We start from the raw sequence: 15,004 nt of genomic DNA on the forward strand, positions 1-15,004 counted from the left end.
CAGTTAGAACTGGACATGGAACAATGGACTGATTCAAAATTGGGAAAGGAGTATGTCAAGGCTGTATATTGTCACCTTATTTAACTTATATGCAGAGTGACATCATGTGAAATGCCAGGCTAGATGAATCACAAGGTGGAATCAAGATTGCTGGGAGAAATATCAACAACCTCAGACATGCAGATGATACCACTCTAATGGCAGAAAGTAAAGAGAAACTAAAGAGACTCTTGATGAGGGTGAAAGAGGAGAGTGAAAAATTCAACATTCAAAAAACTAGGATCCTGGTATCCAGTCGCATTGCTTCATGGCAAATAGAAGAGGAAAAAGTTGAAACAGTGACAAATTTTATTTTCTTGGGCTCCAAAGTCACTGCTGATGGTGACTGCAGCCATGAAATTAAAAGATGCTTGCTCCTTGGAAGGAAAGCTGTGATAAACCTAGGCAGTGTATTAAAAAGCAGAGACATCACTTTGTGGACAAAGCTGTACATAGTCAAAGCTGTGGTTTTTCCAGTAGTCATGTACAGATGTGAGAGCTGGACCATAAAGAAGGCTGAGCACCACAGAATTGATGCTTTTGAACTGTGGTGCTGGAGAAGACTCTTGAGAGTCCCTTGGACAGCACGGAGATCAAACTAGTCAGTCCTAAAGGAAATCAACTCTGAATATTCATTGCAAGGACTGATGCTGATGCTGAAGCTCCAGTACTTAGGCTACCTGATTCCAAGAGCCGATTCACTGAAAAAGACCCTGATGCTGGGAAAGATTGAGGGCAAGAGGAGAAGGGGGTGATAGAGGATGAGATGGTTGGACGGCATCACTGATTCAATGGACATGAGTTTGAGCAAACTCCAGGAGATGAAGGACAGGGAAGCCTGGTGTGCTGCAGTCCATGGGGTTGCAAAGAGTTGGACACGACTGAGCAACTGAACAACGATTGTAGCCTGTGGCACTTGCCTACTGACTTTTAGTATGTAAATATGTAGTTTATGTCCAGCTATTCCCCTAAGTTTCAGCTGAACTGAACTAGTCTCTTTTCTTCGAAATAGTGCTTTTGCTTTTCCTTCTCGACAGTTCTTTCATCTTTCCAAAATTCTAATTCTAATGCAGCCTTTCCTGAGCTCCACATTCCGTTTCTAAACTGACTGTACCTTATTTTTGTTACAGTTATCTTTGTGGCTAATTTGGTCCCTTATTAGATTGTACACGCGTGGAAGGCAGAGACTGTATTTTGCTCACCTTTATAGAAAACGTCCTTTTAATAAATATTTATTAAACTGAACTGAGCTGAGCTGGGCTAAAGCAGACCAACACCCAATAGACTGGTGGGTTATTGTCATTTTGTGTTAGACTTATCTTTAACGACTTTGGTCTTTATCGCTCTGGTTCTCTTTCCAAAGGTAAAGTGTAGCCCGGAGAATTGACATTTTAGCTTGTACTTTGAATGGATCATCAGTTGGATATGGTGGTGTTTTGAGATATAACCCACTTTAACTCTTCTCACAGATGGACTTCAGTGATGGGAGCAGGAAAGAGAGATTTGAAAGCGTCTTTGTACTCACTGCAGAGCGCTGGCGTCTCTTTCAGTATAGGGACAGTGATTTATTCGTAGGAAGCCGTGGAGCACTACGGTTTCGGCCTTTACTTTAGGCAGCTTGGGTTTTTGCTGTTCCCCGTTCACACTGCCCTGTTTCTCTTCGTGACCCGTGTTGGTGACAGTCAGAGGTGTGACGACAGGGCAGAACGTCACGTGCGTTTACCCTCACGCGTGACCGCCTTGGATGCAGTTCGTTGTTGAGGCAGATCTTTGGGTCTGTGGTTTAGTGGCTACTGGAAGGGGAATTAAAAGTAATTTCCACTCCTGACAGGGTCATTCTTTAGAGTTCATATTGGAAGACAGAGGCTTTTATATGATGTGTATCGTGCCCAGCGCAGACTTTTCCAGACCTTCATCATGTGGCAGGGCTATAAACTTGCCCATGTGTCATGGAGAAAACATTTTTGTCCTTGTTCTGGCCACTTAATTCCTACCATGTTATCCTCTGTTTAACCAAGGAAGCTATATTTACCACCACCCACTCTGTGAAGATGCCTAATTAGCAACTCTGCAATGCTTGACCACAATAAATAGCTATTTGTGGTCCTGTGTTTTAGACATTTGTTTTTTGAGGGCATGTTTGTGAGTATTCTGTTATAAGAGGGCTCAGTAGCTGCAGTGCAGGGGATTATTTTGTTAATATTTTTGGTTGTGCTGGGTCTTTGTTGCTGCGTGTGAGCTTTCTCTAGTTGTGCTCTTCAGGCTTCTCGTGGTGGTGGCTTTTCCTGCTGTGGAGCACAGGTGCTAGGTGCACGGGCTCAGTAGCTGAAGCGGACAGGCTCAGTACTGGTGCCTTGCTGGCCTTAGGCACACGGGCTCAGTAGCTGGAGCGGGCAGGCTCAGTAGTGGTGCCTTGCTGGCCTCAGGCACACGGGCTCAGTAGCTGGAGCGGGCAGGCTCAGTAGTGGTGCCTTGCTGGCCTCAGGCACACGGGCTCAGTAGCTGGAGCGGGCAGGCTCAGTAGTGGTGCCTTGCTGGCCTCGGGCACGCGGGCTCAGTAGTTTGGCATGTGGGCTCTGTCGTTGCAGTTCTGGGCTCTGGAGCGCAGGCTGTAGTTGTGGCACGTGGGCTTAGCTGCCCCAGAGCGTGCAGTGGCATTCCCTCTCAGACCAGGGATCGAACCCATGTCCCCTGCACTGGCAGACGGATTCCCACCCACTATACCACCAGGGAAGTCCCTGCCTGATGTGCTATAGGTTTAGATAAGAATACTGATGTAGTAAGGTGGTTGTCAGGATTAAATTGAATGGCCTTGCTTTTGTGCTTGGTGTGCTTTAGGGATTTAGTAAATGGTTTCACAGTGTTTTTCCTCCTTTCCCCTAGAGCACTTAACTGCATTAGATTTATTTTACACGTTCCAGGTGGGATTCTTGGAGATTGTCCCCTCAGTAATTTCTCAGCTTTGTATATGTAATAGTATTTTGTGGTCTATAATTCTTACAACAAAAAACAAAGCATCCAAGGCCACTCCTGAACCTTGCTACGGAAACAAACAGGAATGCTGCTGCCGTAGTTTAATTGTCTGCAGAGAAGAATCAGGCACCTCTTATTTTTAGTACTCAGTAATTCTATAATAAACAGACCTTACTTCCTATATTGTTAACTTGTCTGAGGCCTTGTTTTAACCTTAAGAGATTTTCAGTGTAATTTTTTCAAGGAAAAGGTATTGTTCGTTTCCTCTGGCTCCTGACCTCTGTCCCCGACTGTCTCTGTGATTGCCTTGCAGAGCGTGGAGGAGTGTGAGTGCGATGATGGAGCATCTCAGGAAGATGAGGGGTTCATGGGCATGTCCCCCCTCCTGCAAGCCCACCATGCCATGGAGAGGATGGAGGAGTTTGTCTGTAAGGTAAGGTGGCTGCTCCTGGTCATTTCCACGCTGTATGTTTAGTCCTTCCCAAACAAGTCTGCGAGTTAGGAGAGCAGGAGTACCGTCCCTCTGGGGAGAGTGTGTGTCCCAGTGAGTGGGCTGCCTGCAGCAGCCCTCATAAAGGTTTGAGAAAACTAGATCCTCTAGCTGGGAAACCAGCTCACAGAGTAGATGTCTTACTGACCAGTTAGATAAGACAGAAGGAAGCAGAGTTGGGGGTGCTGGATGCCTATAGGCCCTGAAATGAGTCTGCTCTGCAGCGTGCTCCTCCTGTCGGGGTCCAGTGGGTGATAGACTCTTCCTCAGGTAGGACTTGCCTCGTCTTCACACACATCCAGTGTTGTCAGTGTGGCTGGTATGTTTTCTGAGTCATTAGGATCCCCGTGGGGCTCTGTTCCCCTAAAATGGCATCTGGAATTGGGGTTGCTTGTTTCGAAAACGTGATCAGGGACCCTGATATGTATGGGTTTAGCCACTTGATCCATCCGATCCTGACAGGTGTGACCTCAGGTCAACACAGTTCAACCTGTGTGTGTAAATTTATTATTAAACGATTTTGAAGAACTCTTGATCATTTAGAGAACAGTTTTTCTGACACTTTGCTTTTTCATGAGTTTTGTGAAACCAAGACTTTTTATGAATATAGTCTTAGATCCTAAAAACTAAATTTAGGTTTTTCTACATTTACAATGATGCTAGAAATAATTGGGGCCAGTTGACTTAGAGTCCTGTACTTTGGACCAGAGCTGAGAATAAAACATTATAATCTGAATATAGACATCTCTTTCAAGACCAGAGGGATTTCAGGGAGAGGGTGGCAGAGTCTTAAACATTTATGGATCTACTTTTAGAGCCCAGAAAATTTTAATCAGTGTTTGAAAACTGGTGAAAAAAAAGCCAATCGAAACATTAAACCCATTCTAGTAATCACTATCTCAGTAGAGTTAGAGCAAAGGGATACAAAAGATACATTTTGGTTTTCAAAAGCAAGTTTTTCCCTTAAATCTCAGAGTTGAGTATTCAGTGTCAGCCACTAGGGATTTTTATATTTATGGATCAGTGGGGTGCTGTAGGTAACTTGACTTTTTGTTCTCCTTTCTGAACCAAGAATAGAGAGTAAGGCAAATAAAACTTTCCAGTTTAAGAGATAACAGGTGGTGAATAAATAGGACACTTGTTTGCTATAGACTATGATTTCCTGAAGGAAAGGAGTGGGTCATAAAATTATTATGAACCCCTATTATCCTGTAGAAGTGTGTCTGAGCGAAAGGGGCAGGCTTCCTGAGTCACCCCACCCACCGTGGCCAAGCTCCTGACTGTCCTTGATAAACCCGCCTGCCTGTATTTGGTGACACTGGATTCTATTTCTTGGAAGCAAGTAAACAGACAGTTGAGAATGCAGTGTCCTGCCACCTTGCTTGTATGCTTTACCTTGTGGGGAAGGCTTTTCTACAGGAATAGGGGGAGTAAATAAAGTCATTTAGGCTTTAGAGACTGTTTGTGTTTGGCGTCTCTTTTATTCCAGCCTTCAGTCGCTGCTAGTCTACCATCATAGTCTGGCCCATGTGGACATAGAGGTCTTTTGCGGGTCATTTTTTTTTTTTTTCTAAATATGTTTTGTTTATCATATGGTCTAACACCACCCTAGTGAGCCATTGCTAAGATGTTTGATTTAGGCATTGCCCTTGTCAAGCTTATAAACAAAGGTGTCTTTGATTAAGCTTGACCTTGTTCTTCCTGCTTGGAGTTGAGGGGGGAGAATACCTGTCTGGTCGGCATTTGGCTGCCCTGCCAGTTGAGCCACGGGTGCAGTGTAACGATGGAGGCACAGCGCCTGGGCCCAGCCTTCAGAGGCCAGAGTGTGTGTTTAGAAACCTCAGGGAAAGCCGCTCTGACACTGTGTACCGGTGTCACTGGTAAGAGCTAGTAACTGCTCGTGTGATAACACATAGCTCTCCTCATACAATCACAGCTGTTTGCAGGCTGTGAACTGCCTGGAGGGAGGCTAGGATTGGTTTCCATCTTAGAAAATAAAGTTCTCTCCAAGTAAAGCTGAGTAGCAGCATCTGGTGACAGATGAGTTTATTTTGTTGCACGTTAGGAACCACCAGTGGGAGGGCAGGTGAGCACAGGCCTGGGGTTGGGAGGAGAGTGGAGACGGATCGTGAGTGCCATTGTGAGGGGGTCATTGCTATTCTCGGTTTTTCGTCCCACCCCAGTGGAGTGCAGGGAGGGGAGGGGTGGGGTGGGCACGGTGGCCGGCAGGTGGGGGTCCAAGGGGAAGCCCTAGGTGGACATGCTTCTGCCTCTTCCTCGGCGTCTGTTTGGCTCAGCAAGGGCAGGTTAGTTGAGGTGGAAGTGATCTTACGGTGTGAGCTCGCTGGGCTGAGAGTCGTGAAAGGAGCGGAGTGATGAGGCTGGCGTGTTTTTTAGGAGGGGCTCCCCCACCCCCATCTCTTTCCTTTAGAGTCTGACAGGGGAGTGGCAGCGAGGAAGAGGGGACCTGAAGGGCCGGAGGCTGCGCTCCTTGGCGGCTCCCCAGGCTCAAGCTCTCAGGTGGCCACCTGTGGGGACAGCAGGGTTGCACACCGCCTTTGGGGTGGGGGAGCTGGGGGTCATTTCTGTGCATCCTCGTAAGTTTCCACACTCGTGTCCTCGTTTTATAAACGAGAAAACTGAGGCTTGAGGATTTTTCTAGTTAATGAAGACTCCCTCCTTCAACTGGGTAATGGCAGAGATCCAAGGTTTTCCGACCCCTTTGCTCTTTCTTTCTACTTGATTATATTTGCTGTGATTGGAAGAGAAAGCAAAGGAGAGGGAGGCAATTTTAGCAAAAGGTGCCTAAGTGTGATTCTACGTTTTTTTCCCCACCAACAGGAATATTAAGTATAAAAACGGTCTTACTTAATACAACAGGGGTTTTCCTGGTATGTATTAGGGGCTTCCCTGGTAACTCAGTTGGTAAAGAGTCCACCTGCAATGCGTGAGCCCCCAGTTCGATTCCTGGGTTGCGAAGATCTGCTGAAGAAGGGAGAGGCTACCCACTCCAGTATGCTTGGGCTTCCCTGGTGGCTCAGCTGGTAAAGAGTCTGCCTGAAATGCGGGAGACCTGGGTTTGATTCCTGGGTCCGGAAGGTTCCCTGGAGAGGAGAAAGGCTACCAACTAGAGTATTCTGGCCTGGAGAATTCCATGGACTGTATAGTCCACAGGGTTACAAAGAATCGGACATGACTGAGCGATTCTCTTCTCCCTTCATGGAGAAGGGAATGGCAACCCACTCCAGTGTTTGTGCCTGGATAATTCCATGGACAGAGCAGCCTGGTGGGGTACAGTCCATTGGGTCACAGAGAGTCAGACACTACTGAGCGATTAACACAAAGTCTGTCGTGAAGGATGAAGGAGGAGCATCTGTATGGGCAGGACTCCAGCCTCTCATCTTGCCTTGGCCGGACTGAAACAGAGCTGGAAAGCACTTTTTTTTTCTTCTTGGCCATGTCTTGTGGCTTGCCCATGTCAGTTCCCTGACTCAGGACTGAACCCAGGTGCTCCCCAGTGAAAGCGCAGAATCCTAACCATTAGGCCACCAGGGAAGTCGCCTGGGTATTTTCTGTAACTTCATTTGCTCTTTCCTTTTCCTTAGAAAAGCTCCCCTACCCCAATAAAAAGAATGTATTTTTTCCTCAGTCAGTTTTTTCAGAATATAGGCCATTATGCCTTTGAATGCATTTGTCTTTCTAAAGATAGTTTACTTTATCTCATTGTAAGGCAGTGCGGTAAGAGATAGCCATCAATGTTGCTAAATCAACAGTTAAACCCACAGAAGGATTTGCTGATCCTCTTCCAGGTCTGGGAAGGTCGATGGCGAGTGATCCCTCACGACGTGCTACCTGAGTGGCTCAAGGATAATGACTTCCTCCTACATGGACACCGGCCCCCGATGCCTTCTTTCCGCGCCTGTTTTAAGAGCATTTTCAGAATACACACTGAGACAGGCAACATCTGGACACATCTCTTGGGTATGTTGAGTAGTAATGATTAATGTGACCTTTCTGGTCCTCCCCCCACCGCTGTATGTAAGGGTAAGGACAGAACTTAGAAAGTGTGTTTTGAATTTGCCGGTTTTGTTTACTGGATTGCTTGTGATGCAGCTCCTCGGTGGTGTCTCTGGTTGTCCCAGTTTACACTAGGTTTTCAGACATGTCCTTAAACCAGGCCAAGGAAAAGGCACTATGCAGAATTGGCTGTAATATTTTAATGAGCATGGAGAGGAAAGTAGTTATTTTACAGAAGTAAGTTGATTTTTAAAAGTCATTATGCATGGCCAGTGAACATATGAGAAAGGTGCTCAATGACATCGTGAGTCATTTGAGGAAGTACAGTGAGATACAACTTCACACTCACAAGAATGGCTGTTATCAAGAAACTGGAAAGTGACAAGTCTTTGCCCGGATATGGAAAGATTAGAACTCTCACGCATTGCTGGTGGAATGGAAAATGGCGCAATCTGTATGGAAAACGGTTTCAGTTCCTCAGAAAATTAAATGGAGTTACCAGCAATTTTAGGCATATACCCAAGAGTATTGAGGACATATTCCCACAAAGGTGTGTACATGAATGTTTTTAGCAGCTTTATTCATTGTTAGGGGAAAGTGGGAACAACCAAGTATCTATCATCTGACCTATAAATAAAGTGTAGTATATGGATGCAGTGGAGTATTATACAGCCTTAAAAGGGCTGGACTGCTGAGAATGGGCAACGGCACGGGCTAGCCATGAAAACCTTGTGTGAAGTGAAAGGAGCCGGACACAAAGGCTGGGTACTGTACGATCCATATACACGAAGTACCCAAAATGGGGAAATGCATAGAGCTAGAAAGTCCAGTAGATCAGTGCTTTGTTAGGGTTGTTGGGGGGTGGGGGTGGGGTGATGGGAGATGGCTGAGCAGGTGTGGGACTTCTTTTTGGGGCAGTGAAAATGTTCTGAAATGAAATAGTGACGATCGCACAACCTGGTGAATGTATTGAGTAGTCTGGCCTTTCCCCATTTAATGTACGTATCTTACCACATGTTTGATTTCCTCTGTGCCTCCAAGTTCTCCAAAATCAGAGAGTAGATCAGAGCAGGGAATCAGATCGAGTTTGTTGCTGACTTCTAACTTTACTAAATGATCGCACAGAATCACTTAGCAAACGTTTTAACTTCTTAATTTCTATGTTTGTCTTGTGTTGAGTAGCCTTTCCCTGAGCAATAAGAATGTGGTATCTTACTGTGAAGAACAGTTTAAAAACTGGTTTGAAATTGCCCAAATAGCACTTCACTGTCCCTAACTCCTAACTCTGTGGGCCAGCTGGTGAGGACCAGAGCCGCAGGTGGTTCCATAGAGCGGTCCGCTGTATTTCCTAGCAGAGTTTGGAGGGGTCAGCGTTCATTGCAAAAGAAACTGCCAAGTGGGCCTTTGAAACCTAGCTGTAGCACATGTGCCAAAAACATTATAAATGGAATGTCTTATGGATCTAGAGGTAGAGGTGGGCTTAGTTAGCAGGCCTTGTCTGTTTTCTTTTTGGATTAATCACAAGTTACCCTGTTATACTGCGCTTGTGAAGCTGAGGGGCATGTGATACCAACAGTGTCTGGACAGACCAATGTTTTGGATAAGATTTAGTTGTTCGGAAGAATTTTGATTCAGGTGTTAGGACTGAAAACGTAATCGATACATAACACTCTCTTCAGAAGGTAGTAATCCCGGCTTTCTTCCGTCCTCTTTTCTAGGTTGTGTGTTCTTCCTGTGCCTGGGGATCTTTTATATGTTTCGCCCCAACATCTCCTTTGTGGCCCCCCTGCAGGAAAAGGTGGTCTTCGGATTATTCTTCCTGGGGGCCATTCTCTGCCTTTCTTTCTCGTGGCTGTTCCACACAGTCTACTGCCACTCAGAAGGGGTCTCCCGGATCTTCTCCAAGTAAGTATCTGCAGAGTCCCTGTTTGGACCAGTGGTCCAAAGCCCGTGGGCTCAGGGAGCGCGTCCAGCAGCGTGGGCAGAGCCCTCGATGCTGCCTGCCGGCGCTCTTGCCTGGGAGCTGCAGTGGGCAGCGATGTCCGACAGTAAGTGGATTTTCTCCCCCGCCCTAGACTGGATTACTCTGGTATTGCTCTTCTGATCATGGGAAGTTTCGTTCCTTGGCTTTATTACTCCTTCTACTGTAACCCGCAACCTTGCTTCGTCTACTTGATTGTCATCTGTGTCCTGGGCATCGCAGCCATCATCGTCTCCCAGTGGGACATGTTCGCCACCCCCCAGTACCGGGGTGTGAGAGCAGGTAAGAAGCCCAGACTGGGGTTCCGTGCTGCCAGTCTGCAAGCGTCCGGCTAGGCACTTGTGATGCAGAGATGGAGAAGTCACGGTTCCTGTTCTTGAGGGGCTTGTGATGTTGGGGTGTCCCTGCTCGTCTCACAGCATCAGTGGGGGTGGGTGCTGAGCTGATGCATCTGATAGTACAGTTTACACGAGTCCAGGGCTGTACGTGGTCCTTACGGCTGTGGCTCCATACCTTTTGTGAAATGATGGTTCCTTTCTATGTATTTTCATTTTTAAATGTGTTAAACTCCCAAGCTGATGGTGTTATAGAGATAGCACACACCTTCTCTGGTACAGGATGAAGAGGGTTTTATGTTCAGGATCATGCCTATTTGGTTGGAAACCAACCGAAAGCCCCTTCCTTCCTGTGCGAGGGCCTGGCTGACCCCATTGGAGCCAGGGCTCCTCAGTGTTTTTGCCTCTAGTCTTTTTGCCACACCCAGCGCCTGCCGAGAATGAGCAGGAAGTACTAGAAGGAGTACTCGTCTTTTCAGTCTTTTTGCTTTAAACCATTTTGTGTTAAAGCCCAAGCCACAGCTTATCTGCAGTTCCTGTCCATGTGGTGCTTGGTTGAGGCGCACACTTCATGGTGGCTTTAGACCCCAGTTACCTTTAGGCTGTTTCTGATCGTGACATTTTCTTTTACAACCCTAGACACGTCTTTTTAATACATAAGTAACATAAATTACAAAACTTGGACAAAATGGTACTTAACCTTCAACTTGACACAGTCTGATATGTTTTATTTCAGTTCATTAAAAAAAAAAAAAATCGGTGATCCAGACTCAGTTTAGTCTTACAACCCAGGGCATGTCCAGAAGTTTGCAGATCACTTGCTGTAGAGGGTTCGAAGGCAGTCCGACTGGGGGGTGCCGTGCTGGTGGACTTGGGTGTCTGGCTGGTGCTCTGGGGGCCCTCCCTCTCTCATCGCCCACCCTACCTCTCTCACCCCGGGGTGTCTGTTGTCTCAAGGGAGGATAAACTATGTGGAACTGCCCTGTACTGTAGCCTGTGTCTTAAAAAGAAGCGCATATAGGGTGTTGCAAGCCAACCACTTGAGTTGTTGGTTCCTGAGGCATTCAGCAGCACATCACTCTAAGCTCCTTGAAGACTGCTGATTTATGGAGCCGAGGCTTTTTCAGCAGGAGGCTCTCTCTTTGCCTTTGTAAATAGATCTCTTTTTAGAACGTAGCCGTGCTGAATTGCATGGCAGAATCCCAGAGTTTGAAGAACCTTCTTTTTCTTTTCAAACTAGAAGCTAATGTTGCATCCCGCTTTTGAGATGCTCAGTTTACAGAGTCACTGGCACCATGCCCAGTTGTCCCTCCTCCTTTCTCCTTGTCTCCATTGTGTCCTTGTGATTCCCAGGAGTGTTTCTGGGCCTCGGCCTGAGCGGGATCATCCCTGCCTTGCACTACGTCATCTCGGAGGGCTTCCTGAAGGCTGCCACCATCGGGCAGATCGGCTGGCTGTTGCTCATGGCCGGCCTGTACATCACGGGGGCGGCCCTGTACGCCGCCCGCATCCCTGAGCGTTTCTTCCCCGGCAAGTGTGACATCTGGGTAAGTGTGGTCGGCAGCTGGAGGCGGGCAGGGTTCACTGTCTTATCTGTCCCATCTGTGAGTTAGTTACTGGCACCCAGGGAAGTGACAAGATTGAGGAAGTATCCTCACCCCAGCTTCCCTCTGAGCCGCGTCAACATGGTGAGTGCGGGGCTGAGGGCGCGCACTGCAGGGGCGGCCCCACCGTGAGACCCGCCGCCCCATAATGGGCCGTCGCCAGTGCCTTCTTGGGACCGGCCCGGGAGCTTGGGTACTCCTTACTCAGCGCACTGCCCTTCAGGGCAGGCGTGGAGTCGTTGTCCCCCTGTCCCCGTGCTGGGCAGCAGGTTTTCAGGCCTCCTCCATTTGGTCTAGTGTGTGGGAGGAGGGGGACAGACTAGGTTTTTACCCAGGTCCTTTTCAGCACCAGAATTCAGTGATTAGTAACAAGAGACTGATGTGTGTGTGTGTGGTTGGAAGGGAGGTGGGCTAACCAGACGGTTGTTAAAGGTAAACCGAGAGGAGGAAAGAGTGGGGGCAGAAAATGCAGGGGACCAGTGGGCAGCCTGGTACCAGTCCACACACAAGTCCCGGTCCATGGCCTGTTAGGAACCAAGACTGCACTTCGGGAGCTGAGTGGTGAGGGAGGGAGCAAAGCTTCCCCTGCGTGCACAGCTGCTCCCCATCGTCCTCTTGACTGCCTGAGCCCTGCCTTCTGCCGGATCAGCGGCCCTTTTAGATTCTCACAGCAGCAAGAGCCCTGGCCCTAGAGTGAAGGTGGGGTATCCTGAGATGCCCACAGTGTAGGAGTAGAGTGCATAGGAGACGCAGTGCGTTGCTGGGCCCCCTGCGCCAGGAGTGCGCTGCATCCCGAGCTTGGGGCCGCAGCGCTGTTTCTGTGGGGACAGCGGGCCTCGCCTCAGAATGCGATGTGCCTGCGGGGTGCTCTGAGAGCAGGGACGCCTGAATGTGAGCCGCCGCCCTGCCCCCGCCCCGGCTCCGCGTGGTCTTCGGGATCTTCTGCCGACGTTTAGTGACGACTCGCCCTCCCTGCTTCTATCTCCAGTTTCACTCTCATCAGCTGTTCCACATCTTCGTGGTGGCTGGCGCGTTCGTCCACTTCCACGGGGTCTCGAACCTCCAGGAGTTCCGTTTCATGGTCGGCGGAGGCTGCAGCGAAGAGGACGCACTGTGACGGCGGCCAGAGGCCGGGGACGGTGACCCCCACCGGCCGTGACGCCAGCGCCAGAGGAGCCCCACCGCGCGGGGCTTCGTGACGCCCCAGGGCTCCACGTGGCCCGCAACTGGGAAGAGAAAACAAAAATAAATCACACCTCACAGGTGGAGAAGAGGCGAGATGGCCCAGCCCTGCCTCGTTCTTGGGTCTGGCCGACGGAGGGCGCTTGCGCCCCGGGCACGCTGGCCTCTGTGCTTGTAGCCGGCTGAGACGTTGGCTGGAGGTGCCTCCTCCTCCCTCCTCTCTCCTTAGAAACGGTGACGCCGAGCAGTGTTGGCGAACATTTATTATGTTCTCTGAGGGGTGGCAGTGTGATTTTAGATGCCCTTTTGGGAGAACAAAGAAATTAATGTAAATAAGATTTCTAACTTACTGTTTAAATAAAAATTTATATAAATGTTTAAACCACAGGGCTGGGGAGGGAGGGAGGCTTTTGTATAGAACGAAACACGTGAGAGCCACACGCCGTTCCAGTTTTGCACATGTGACCGCCGGAGGATCAGGCGACAGCCCCAAAATGTATGACGCCCGGCAACCTGGGTGCCTTCTGCCAACGGGGCACCTCGGGCCCTGGGGCGGCAGCGTCCTGCCCCGCCTGGCGACCCTGGAGAGCCAGAGGCAGGGGCGGTGTGTTTGCTGGGGGAAGCGGGGTGTGTGAGATCATGGCAGTAGTGACGTGTCAGAGTTTGAGCGACTTGTTTGTGCCACCTACCCAGGAACGTTACTGAGGCTGGCGGGGATTAGGGGACCGCCTGCAGGGCTTCCCGCATCCTTTTCAGTGCCGTGGGGACTCGGCTGGTTGCAGGGGTGGGGATGGGGTGTCTGCAGTGGAGCTCTGGACCACTCTGTATGAGTCCTTCCAGGAGAATCACTGCCTCACCTCCCCCTCAGCCCCTGCCCCCACGCCGGGAGAGAGACCACCTTCCCTGGCACCATGGCCCCTGGCCTGAGGCTGGCCGTACAGGGGCCCCGGGGCCACCGCCTGTGGTGGGGGGGGGGGTCTCCCTGTGGTGCTGCCCTGGTGCCTGGGGGCTGAGCACGCGCACACCAACCTGACCCCCTTCATCCCCGCCGCCCCAGTCAGGTCTCCAGGAGCAGGGAAGCCCGCAGCACGCCTCTGAGGCCAGAGCCCTTTGCCCACCGGTGCTGGGGTGACCGGCACCCCAGAGCCCAGTTTTCTAGGGGTGGTGTGGTACGAAGGTTTAGACGGAAGTGATACATTACTGCCAGGGAGTCTGGGTGGCTCCTTGAAGCTGAGTCTGAGGGGCTGCTCAAGTAAGGCTGCTTGAGCCCCAGAGGTGTCCTGCGGGGGTGTCAGAGTCTGGTGCGGAGGGTCTGGCTCCTGGGAGGCCTGCACCTGCCCACATATCTCCGAGTCCAGTTGTTAGTCTCAGCAAAGACTTCTGGTGGTTGAATTGCACCCGGGACGGCAGGCGTCAGCCTTGAACAAGGTCCCGAGCTGGGCTGGCCACCTCCCACCAGTGTTTGGGAACATGGGAAGGTCTCCCGTTTACTCAGTGGGTTTCTTTTCTTGGTTAGCTGTCTCCTTTCCCCTGCGTCTCCAGCAAAACCTGGGAACCAGGAGGCAAGAGTCTTCTGTAGAACTCAGGAGTATTCTGGTCTTGAGTGAGGGCGCTGCCCCCGGTGCTGGGCGTGCTGGTGCCGTGTGGACAGGTGGAAGAGCAGTATTACCCCTCCAGGGAGCACGGCCCACAAGACAGTGCCCCACCGCACCCCTGGGAGGAGGCTCATTGGGCTTCAGGATGTACCCCAGAAGCCAGCCTTGCGTCCGGTCACCTGCCCAGGGAAACGGTGTGTTGTGTGCGGCCCCCGGGACACCGCCAGCAGTCCAGGGCCCAGCCGCGCCCCCTCCCCCCGCCCCACCACACTCCCCGAAGAGGAGCTGCACCTGGCTCAACACAGCACAAACCCTTAGAAAGTGACGTGATCACCAACCAGACGTCCCCCGACCCCCACCCCGTGACACCCCCCGCCCCCCGCGGCGGCCCCTCCCTGGGAAGCGGGTGTGCACCACCTCCGTGTGTCCTCCGAGCCCAGGCCCGCCTCACGCACGCCTCCGCCTGCTGGGAACCCCACAGGTCGGCGCCTGGATGCCTTACTCTCAGCAGTCAGAGGCTCGCTTGCTCTGTGCGGATGCTCATTTTCTCTTCCGGCCCCCAGCTGTTTGGGACCTCTGCAGCTTCATCCTCTCACCCATTGAAGAGTGGCCTTCTCAGTATTTACCCCTTCCTGTTTATAAATTGTCGAAGCCACAAAGCACAGTTTTGGGGATCACAGGGGGCTGGGATTTCAGAAGGGCGTTTGTGTGATGGCCCCACTCACCATGGGATGTCCCTCCTTGCTGTGTTCTCAGACTCCTAATAAAGAGACCAAGTGGAACATGAA

General features: G+C 50.3%; 1 protein-coding gene across 1 annotated transcript in view; it reads left to right on the forward strand.

Moving 5' to 3' along the window:
* The window catches only part of ADIPOR2 (adiponectin receptor 2), a 40,508-nt gene extending 25,504 nt beyond the window's left edge, over positions 1-15,004 (forward strand). The window contains exons 3-8 of the mRNA XM_069585931.1: positions 3,326-3,445; positions 7,312-7,483; positions 9,238-9,424; positions 9,595-9,782; positions 11,189-11,382; positions 12,428-15,004. Coding sequence (XP_069442032.1) covers positions 3,326-3,445; positions 7,312-7,483; positions 9,238-9,424; positions 9,595-9,782; positions 11,189-11,382; positions 12,428-12,556 — 990 coding nt within the window. The 3' untranslated portion in view covers positions 12,557-15,004. The remainder of the gene's footprint in view (positions 1-3,325; positions 3,446-7,311; positions 7,484-9,237; positions 9,425-9,594; positions 9,783-11,188; positions 11,383-12,427) is intronic.

Source organism: Ovis canadensis, chromosome 3 (assembly GCF_042477335.2).
Source record: "Ovis canadensis isolate MfBH-ARS-UI-01 breed Bighorn chromosome 3, ARS-UI_OviCan_v2, whole genome shotgun sequence".
NCBI lineage: Eukaryota > Metazoa > Chordata > Mammalia > Artiodactyla > Bovidae > Ovis > Ovis canadensis.